Consider the following 10,540-nt stretch of genomic DNA (forward strand, 5'->3'; position numbering starts at 1 on the left):
TTGAAGAAAGAATGGATATAATTTTCAGTGTCATATGCATGTCGTTTACTTCAGCCACAGTAGCATATAAAAAACTTCCATACAAGATTTGTGGCAAGAAAGAATTGTCTTGCCTTAAAAAGGTATCACCATTCACTGTCCAAGCTAGCGCATGTCACGTATATTATATGGTAGGTGTACTCAACTATGTTTTCTCTTATCTCATCTTTCTTCCTTGGATATATTCTCTTCAGTCCTAATTCTGCCTTCTCTTTTATAAGATGCATTTTTACAGTTAGCTTATTTGTCTAGGTACCTATTTGCCCCACACCACCGTAGTAGTTCATGCATGAACTTTTAGGAATTTCTCCTATAACACATCTGTGCAGTAGAGAGTACTATTAGCAACATGGTGGCATGGACTGAGCAGCGGACTGGGATTCAGAAGACCTCAGCTCTATTCCTGGTCTCTCATTGGCCGTGTGACCTTGAGCAAATCCTTTCACCTCTCTGTGCCTCAGTTTCCCCCATCTGTATAAATGGGGACCATGATACTTATATCCTTCAGAAAGCACTTGGAGGTCTACGGCTGGAAAGTGCACAATAAGAACTAAGTATTATCATTCCCATTTTACAGACAGGAAACTAAGGCACAGAGAGATTAAATCACTTGCCCAAAGGTCATACATTGACTAACTGAATTTATATTTCCCGAGTCCCAATCTAATGTCCTAGCCACAAAAACACCCTTCCCTACAACATACTTCCCACCCCCACCCACAATCTCAGTCCACCTACTCCTCTTCAAAGGCCAAGTGAAACGAATGGGCCTTGCATAGTACCCTGAAACATAAAGTCATCAAAATCAAAGGCTGCTTTTAGAGTAAATATAAACTCCAATTTCTATTCTCCAGTCACACAGAGAAGACTGACGAAAGTGTTCAACTTAGTGCAGATGCACTATATCCTTAAAAAGTCTGCCTTCCCACAGACCAGCTATTCTAAGGCCCATCCACTTCCCATTACAATCAACTGAAAGACTCCTATTGTCTTTAATGGGCTTGGATCAGAATCCTTCAAACTAGTTTTATCGCTTTCAAATAAAGAGACTTATTCCTGATCACTGCATCTGACAGAAAACATAGGGAAGAATATTTGTTAGCGTGCCAAATTAAAGACACTGGGGGGAAAATTCCCAGTATTAAGAACAACAGGCTAAGATTTTCAGAAGTGACTAGTGATTTTGTTGCCCACCTTGAGACTGGTCAAATCAAAGAGGGCTGATTTTCAGAAAGTGCTGAGCTCACACCTTTCAAGCCCCAGTATTTCAAGCAGCTTGAAATTGTCTCTCAGATTGGGCCCTGAAAAATGGAGGCACCCATAACTAGTCACTTCTGAAAAATCTTGACTACCATATTCTCAAATATACATGCGCCTAATGAAAGGAACAGAAATACGTGATTTCCACGTTGCTCCAGCATCTCAGATTCTCTTGTGGCATGACTCACAAAAATAAAATGGGAAATTGCAATCTTGACACAAATTAAAGTTGCCTGGTTTTTAAAATTGCCTGGTGTAAAGGAACCCCATTTTCCGAGGGTTATATTTGCTTTTTCTACTGCTATTTTAGCTTGCTAGTAAAGCAATGACCAAAGTCAATGCTACTGGAAAGGGTAAGAAGAAATGTCTCTAAGACAACAGTTTAAAAATACAATTGATGGGCCAGGCCTAACCAAACCACACGAACCAAGCCACCAAGTTTCATGAGTAGACAGCAGCCTGTTATCTTGAGACTAAAAAATGTGACAGACAGGAAACATGCTATTCTATATGGAAGCTTTCTTTTTATAAAAGCCACTTGCCACCATGCATTTAGCTTGTATTGTGTCCTACTACCATTATAATGTATTTACCTGCTCCTACCTTTACACTGTTAACTAAGTAGGGTGCTGGCCTGATCTTTGGGTACTGGTCTAACGCTTGGATGCCTGCTAAGGAAAATACTAAACTAGGGCCGGATCCTTAAAACTCTTAGTATGGAGTAAAGTGATTATTACCTTGAGTAATAAGCACTGTGCTTGGTAGTAAGTGCTGACAGCAATGAAAACTAGAGAGTTTACTTATTTTGAAGTACCATGTACACCCACAGCCACATACAAATTGCTAAAAGAAAAGGAGGACTTGTGGCACCTTAGAGACTAACAAATTTATTTGAGCATAAGCTTTCGAGAGCTACAGCTCACTTCATCAGATGCATTTTCCACTGAATGCATACGATGAAGTGAGCAGTAGCTCACGAAAGCTTATGCTCAAATAAATTTGTTAGTCTCTAAGGTGCCACAAGTCCTCCTTTTCTTTTTGCGAATACAGACTAACACGGCTTCTACTGTGAAATCATACAAATTGCTGTAATGTTTGCCGATGGAACCAGTGATTTTTAAACTGGTTATCTCTATCCCATTTCCTTCTTTACCGTTTGTTAACACTCCTCCCCTATACAAACATATAATGGGTGGCATAGTCACACCTCAGTGTAACTGCCAGCTACCACGATAGCATCTGAGTCACAGATCAGTTTCAGTCATTGACCTTTGTTGCTAATTAAGCATAATGTACATACTGTATACAATATCTGACACTCTCATTGTCATCAAGGATACTGTCAGATTCTAGCTGCAATATGATCCTCAATTCTGTAATGAAGACCCCAGATGATTTTTAAATCCGTTGATATAAATTAGTAGCTCAAATCACATACAGGAAGAAATTCAACTGGTGAGAGAGTCAGCCTTTCACAGTGGAGCACGGTTTGTCAATCTTTGGACATGTATATAAAATTTAATTAAAATGTTATAAAGTTTTACAGAAGAAGAAATGAGTGGTTAGACTTTGTTCAACAGTCATAATAATTCGTGGTGTGGATCTGCTATGTCTAAATTGAAAAAAAAGTCTCTTCCTGATCAAATACAATTTGTAGTAGTTGGAAAGTTAACAGAGGGAAGTCTTGGTTCTCTCTCATGTCTGCTTTCTAACTCCACATTATTTTTCAGCATTACGAGCTGAAACCTACAAGCCTGTTCTATTACATATAGTCTGAATATTACAAGTCGTCCCATTGAAATCAAAGGGCAGCTCACAATAGTAAGCACTATACTTTCTATTGTTTTAAAGGATCAAGTTTTAGCATAGTATTTTCCAGAAGAGACAGCCAGACATAGATCATTACCACAAACTTGGTTTAACAATGCAAACTTAATATGAAATACTTGGTAATTTTTGTACACATTTTTGGTTAGCTCAACATATCGTAAAAAGTTCTGTGAAGTGGAGTTGAAAATCCTGCTGACATGATCCCAGTTTACTTTTTCTCCACTCCATTTTATGTCATCCTTTTATCTCTACTTTTCCCCATTAGCCAGTAGATCATTAGGTCAGAGGATTCATGGCCAGAGATATTAAAACAAATTAAACAACTGTTTTGAAGACCAAGCACCAATGCAGAACATTCTTTGAATAATGAAATGTTTAAAGCATCTTTCCTGAGCGAATCCCATAGCACATCAAGTCACTGCTGTGAAACTATAACTATTTTATGGGATGTCTGGTTATGGTAGCTGGATGTGCTATGGGATTCGCTCCCTCCCACATTAAACATGCAGAGGTTTTTAACTTTTTAAAAACTAAAGATGCTGCAAAGTTTTAGTTCCCCAAGGGTATTTATTGGCTTGTTTTTATAAATTTTACTTTTTAAAACCACAATTGAGAGAAGAGGCTTTGTAAAAATGTTTTACTATTTAAATTAAGCAGATCTCAGCATTGATTTCCAGGGGGCTTTTCACATGCTTAGTCAGGCATGTGCTTAAGTAGCTGGCTGAATCAGGGCCTTAGTTGTTCTGCATTTCATGAGATCTGGCTTTTGACCATAATAGGGCCTAATCTAGTGCCCACTGAAGTATCTCTATTAATTTCAGTGGGTGCGGATCAAGCCCATATTGAGGAAAACATAGATGAGTTTGATTACTTATTAATTAGAAGTGTATATAATATGGGTGTAAGGGTCCAATCCTGCAAGCCCGCTACACCTAACACTTCTAGGTATTTTAATTGAAGGTTTAAATTTAAACCACATACAGAGGTTTTATAGGATTGGATCTGTGTAGATATTTATTGCATACTCTCCACCATGGTATCATAGGCCAGTCTCTAGGACTCTTGTGGCATGATCTAAATCAATTTACTTAAGAAGCTGTTCTTTTTAAAGTTTTAAGATTTGCATTGGTTCCGACTGCCAGTCATGTGTGCAACCATGACAAATAAGTGTAGAACTGAAGCAAAGAGGCAGATACACTAAGCCTCTGCATTAAAATATTGCACCAGTTTCTTCCAGCAAGCACCACACAAAGAATTGCTTCTTTGGACTCAGTTTCCAGACCAAACAAGGTTCAATTCAATACTCAAGCACACGCTTAATTTTAAGCACACGAGTAATCCCATTGATTTAATGGGATTACTCGTGTGCTTAAAATTAAACCCATGTTTAAGTACCTTCCTGAATCAGGTCCAAGTGCAATTGTTTAGCCTTGGAGTCCAATTTCTGTCCCATGTAAGTCCGTGGGAGTTTTGCTACTGATTTAAATAAAGCAGGATTTGATCCTTCAGATGCAAGAACTACTTTCATTATGTCACCCCTAGGATTGAAGAGCAGTGCAACAGTTCTGAGAAGTGAAGACCAAGAATGTCAGTTCACATTTAACAGATTATTCTGTATATTTATTTAAATGGATACTTTACAAAATGTCACATTTTCCAATCAAATCATTTATTTAAATTCCAGGTTGAAGTGACATTCTTTGTCACAGACACAGCAGACACAGACAACATTTGATTGATCCCATTAGAAGGGCTTCCATTATAAAAGTAATCTGTTTTAAAAAAATCCCAAACCTAACAATACAATTTGCATCCACGTGCAAGGCGTACAAACGCTCTGAAGTTCTGTTTGGCTTTGGAATGGCTGAATCATTTCTGAAACAGTTGTTCTCCATCCAGATTTGTCTATTTTAAAAAAAGTCATTAAATTCTTGAATGAGTCATTAGCAAAACAATTCACATGTTGTTAAACTGATTTCTCAAATGTGATCATAATTTTGCCTCATCTGATGGATGCAAATTCAAGATTTACAAAGGGCCACATTCTTAAACCAGGGCAGAATTTTAGTAAGTCAGGATATTTGGAAGTGCAGGATTTGGCCCAACGCGTATTTTTGGGCTCTCACAGCTGCTTGTTTTGACAGCTTCAAATCCCCATCGCCCAGCTACCATAGTCCCACAATTCATCCATTTACATTTTCAAAGCAAATTGAAAATGTAACATTTTCAAAAGAATTACTGTGGGATGCCTGTAACAGAAATCCAGAAAAGAAATGCAATTCAACTTTAATATTTCTAATAGGAAGGCGGGGGCACGGGGGGGAGGGGAATCGAAGCCTGTACCTTCTCATTCAGCATTTTTTTCCCCTGTTCAAACTCCCACAAAATCATCCCAATTCATAAAAGGATCTATCTACTCCATTTCACACATTCCCCTAAGAAACTTCTTCAACATTCAGAAGATTTTTTTATTTAACAAGCTATTAAAGACCTCTGTGTACAGAACAGTAACTGAAAAGGTCTTCTGCAGCAGCACAAGGCAATAAATAAATAAATAAATAAAACCCCCAAAAGTCACAGGCTGAGACTGAAACAGTTCACCTTTGTCTGGAGAGCAGGATCACCCCCTCCAGGTTGAGGAAATACGATGAAAGTGCATGCTGCTGTGGCATGCAGTATGTTTTTGCAGTCAGACAGCAGAGAAACCTGGCCCACAGATGGCCTGTTCTCAGCTTTGTCAGCCACAAACAGACCTTTGAACTTTCTATTTATATAACAGTTTAGTGAGTTTAAGCCTCTTCCTGTATAACTGGCAGTTTGCTGGTTTTGCTGTAATTAGGCTACTTGTGATACATAAAATAAAAAGTAAAAACAAGAGGTTCATTTCTCTGCAGCACGAAGTCTTCCCTTATCAGAGCTACGCAGCTTCTGCTATACTGTTACCTGCTGGTTTTATTTCCTTTCGCAATTTTATATACCTGAATGGGCATTTTTCCTTCTTATAGAAGATTTCCTCTTCTTATATTGCTACTTTTGAAGAACTTAAAAATAATAGTAGCAATGACAATAAGTAAAACATAACCAGTGTATCTCTTTGTTATCTGTAGTGTTCAAAGGCTGGTTCTATATCCTGGGATTATTAGGTTGGGGTTTTTTTTTGTTTTTTGTTTGTTTGTTTGCTAGCAGTTGCTTAATAGCATCACCTTCTTCTTCAGTAAGCAGGTTCAAATGTGGCCACATGGTCCCAGGACACTTCAAGATTTCATTTACTTGGTTACCACAGACAAGTGTGGAAAATGATTTAAAAGAAGAAATTTGATTTTTAACAGCAAATGGTCTCCTTGGTGCACACAGCCAGTCAAGCTTTTCATTCTTTCTCTCTCTCCCTTGCCTTCTCCTCTCATAGAATAGTGCATATTAAATGTAAACCCAGATGAACATTATGGAATCTGAACAGACTTGAGCTTGGCCAGAGTTTAGATCCATCAAAGGTGGGGAGGGGAGGGAGGGGGGTTGGTTTTTGTTTTCTTCTTCTCCTATTTCTGAAATCTGGTGTGATAGCCTCTGGGGCACTTTTGACCTTCCACTGCACATTTCATTAACTCTGAACCACATATTTTTAAAAAAATAGAAATTACCACAAGAACCCAACGACTAAATTCTTTATTAAATTCCACAAAAATGCCTCATTACTGGCTACTGTGAGGACTCTAATAACAGGACACTGGAGGTCTGATTCTGCAGTTTTTACCAGGTAGCTCTCCCACTGATTGGGCTGAGTGCCACAAGTGAATTTAAGAACATGTCCCCTGGCAGCACACTTTACAGCTTTTACAGTTCTTGATATAGTAGCTGAGGAGAAGTCACTACAGAGAGATACCTCCCATGGAGGGAAAATAAAAATGCAAATAGTATTTTCTGGGATGCTTCAAAATATTCTGGAGTCATTTGCTGATGAAATGGGGATTAGTGGTAGACTCACACACCCTTCCCACCTCTATGAGTGCTGCTACATACATATGACCATTCAAATGACTGTCAATCTTCATATTTCACTAGTTAATACTAATGCTCTGCCATATTTGTACTCTCACTTTGTTTATATTCATAATTTACACACACACACACACACACACACACACACACACACACTCACTCTTTGGACTTGATTTTGCCTTCTTTGTAGCCCAAAACTCCAGCTGAGATCAATGAAAGGTTTAGGGGTGCAAGGAATGCAGGACTGGATCCTTATTGGCCTTATAAATAATAATGAAACACTATTTTAGGAAATGTAAATTTATAAACAAAAAGGAAATGAGAAGCACTACTTCAGATTGTGCATAAGTATACATACTATTTTGTATACTTGCATATAAATATTATATATGCAGTGTATTGCATATATATATATATATATATATATATATATATATACACAACTTTTTATGTGTTTATGGACACACACACATTGTATTGTGTGCACATGCAAGAGAGTTGTATGTAGGTATTTAGATGGGCCAAATCCAGCTCTTTATTCACACAATAGAACTACTTGCCTGAGTAAGACAAGTGGTAATATAAATGAAATTATGTTCATATATACAATACATATAATTATGCACATGTATACAGTATTGCATATATGTATACTCAAGCACACACATACACAATTAATTATGGGCTAAATCCAGTTTGCCTTACTGCTGCAAGTGTATGTCTCTCTCTCACGCATACATTCTTTTATATACACATGTACATAAATTACACATATATGGGCCAAATCCAGCCTGCCATACTCATGTAAGTAATCAGAGTGAATGTACATATCCATCCACGGAGTACACAGTATGTAATATATAGAGTTTGCATAGATATAGAATGCTTAGAAACAAACACAGTCATAAAGTAGAACATGTGTTAGGGTCCATTGAGTTAAGAACACAAGATTTCTTTTAAAACAATAATTTTCACTATAAGTCACATGAATGACAACCATAGAAAAAAAGGAAATATATTATTAATATTTTATGCAAAGACAGAGATACAAGACTTTCCTTCCTTGTGAGGGAAGGGAGGGAAGGGACATCACTAAATGGACATAAGACCATATTCAGATGAAAATAAGTTATTAAACAAAAATTAAACTCATATCTGCAATGTACTTAGTATTTGAACTACACCCACATATTCAGTTGTAACAGCTTCTATTAAATTCATGATGTTACCCACACCATAAATTAGGCAAATTGTATGCAAATGCTATTTGAATAGTAATACAGTGGTTATCAGTTGTCTGCAAAATAAATTAGTGTAGCCGAGTAAAGAGAGTGTGCAGAGCATAATATTTAATTGAGCACTAATTTTATTGTGATTATTACTTTTTAAACAACAACAGCATGGTTATTAAACGATCTAACACATAAAGCTCTGGTTTATGCAGAGCTGGTAAAAAACAGCACAAGATCCAAAACGCTTGCTAACAGATTAATATTGATATAGTATAATTTTTGGTTCCAAGGATTTACTTCTAAATTGCTGTAAAATAAAACGTGACAGGTATTTGAGTTCTGATTATCTTGGGTTTTCAACTAGAGCAGATACAATATGTTTGGCAAAATGATAGCGGTTAGCTAAAGATATGCTCTCTTTCACAGGCATTGCTTAAAATATCAATAAAGTAAAGTGAACCCTTGTGCAGAATATGCAGTGTGCACATACATACACATGTCTGTATGGCATTTAGAGATCAGGGCTGCAAATACAGTATTTTATTCTCTTTCCTTGTTGGCAAACTGCACGCTAGCCCAACTATATGTAATCATCCAGTAACCAATTTTGAATTCCTTCAGACATGGTAAGAAAAAAGCAACTAATTTATTCTGAGTGAAGAGAAAAATAAAACATGAACTATGCCATAACAAAGACCAAAAAAATCATATTCTTATTAACAGACCGTGTGAAGCAACAAAAGTTAAATACTACACAAACAGCAACTTTTCTGCTACTGGTCACCCACTGAAAAATTCCTCCACATTGACTCTTTTACAGCAAGTTTACAATATTTTAGACAGATGCACCAACCTTCCCAAGGTGAGTGCCCATTTGCCAAGCAATAAAACCTAAAGTCTCCCCCCTCAAAAAAAAGCCCCTCAGACCTATTATAAAATATCACCTGGGAGTGATCTTTCCTCTTCCAAGACTAATTTCAATAATAATCTTTACCTTGAACAGGACAGCAGCAAAATTAAAAAAAAAAAAAACAACAACACACACACATACTTAAACTGTGCAATTCAGGGAAACTACAGTGGCATTTCTCATAATGAGGGGGAATACTGTCACTGACAGCAGTAAACAGTACATTAGATAAGCCACGATCTTGGGGGAAAAAATATTGCCTCTTTAATTCGCTGGGTTTCTGTTGTTTTTGAACATTGCAAGGCTTAGCCACCCATCTATCCAACTTAACCCATCGATCCAAGGAAATACTAGGTGTCCCTGCCAGTCAAAGGCATGCAAAAACGGTTAATGAATAAAACCCACCAGGAGCAGGGGGATGGGGGAGGCATGGCTTTTCTCCCTAACATCAATGCAGGGCAATCCCCCCCACCCCGTTTCCACTGCACTCTTTCAACTTGGACCATCAATAGTATTAGAAAAAGAAAAAAAAGTCCATGTATATTACAGCCACGCATCCCACTTCCCGATAGCAAGTCACAACCCAGCCACAATCCGTAGGTGGTTTAAGCAAGTGAGCAAGGATGGGGGGGGGGAAGAAAGGGAGGGGGGAGCTTTATCCTTCCAACAAAGGCTAAAATACAGCGGGGGGGGGGAGAAGAAGGGGGAGGGAGACGAATATTGGTATTAAAAAGAAAATCAAAACCTACCACTGCTGCTCTAAGTCCCAGTCCCTGAAAAAGTCGAATAGATCCATAACGATCTGATGGGGGAGACTCAGAACTGGCCCCCCCCTTGCCCTGCCCTCCCCAGCCTGGCTAGAAGTGGCCGGCCAGCACGGGCAGCACTTGCATAAGGTGACTTGTCTTCCCCCGGCCCCCACCCCCCCCACCCCGTCCCACCCTCCCCCCCCCTGCTCGCACTAAGCCAGGCTGGAGGCTTCTCACACAGCGAAGAACCCGCTGCTGCTCGCTCCGGCCGCCGCCAGCAGCCTGGCTGGGAGAGGCAGGCAGAGCCCCAGCGGCGGCGGCAGCATCGCGCACACGCACACACACACACACACACACACACACACACCCCCCACAAGGGGAGGAGCCTGGGCGGCCAGAAGCCGCGACATGGAGCCGGCCCGTTATCAGCGCTGGGATCTGGCAGAGGCTGACAGCCACCTCCCCGAGGGGCGCCGGGCTTCCCACAGCTCTTGCGGCCGGGGCAGGCTGGTCACCGAGGACGG

General features: G+C 39.2%; 1 protein-coding gene across 9 annotated transcripts in view; it reads right to left on the minus strand.

Moving 5' to 3' along the window:
- AFF2 (AF4/FMR2 family member 2) overlaps positions 1 to 10,335 on the minus strand; it is a 426,551-nt gene extending 416,216 nt beyond the window's left edge. For 2 of the 9 annotated variants that reach the window (XM_038415896.2, XM_038415895.2), the window contains exon 1: positions 10,017 to 10,335. In XM_038415896.2, the coding sequence (XP_038271824.1) occupies positions 10,017 to 10,063 (47 nt within the window). In that variant the 5' untranslated portion in view covers positions 10,064 to 10,335. Of the gene's footprint in view, positions 1 to 5,730; positions 7,211 to 10,016 lie in introns of those variants that run through there. The other 7 variants (XM_043491629.1, XM_043491625.1, XM_043491627.1 and 4 more) reach the window with 6 other exon arrangements.
- Between the last annotated feature and the right edge of the window lie 205 nt (positions 10,336 to 10,540).

Source organism: Dermochelys coriacea, chromosome 9 (genome assembly GCF_009764565.3).
Source record: "Dermochelys coriacea isolate rDerCor1 chromosome 9, rDerCor1.pri.v4, whole genome shotgun sequence".
Taxonomy (NCBI): Eukaryota; Metazoa; Chordata; order Testudines; family Dermochelyidae; genus Dermochelys; species Dermochelys coriacea.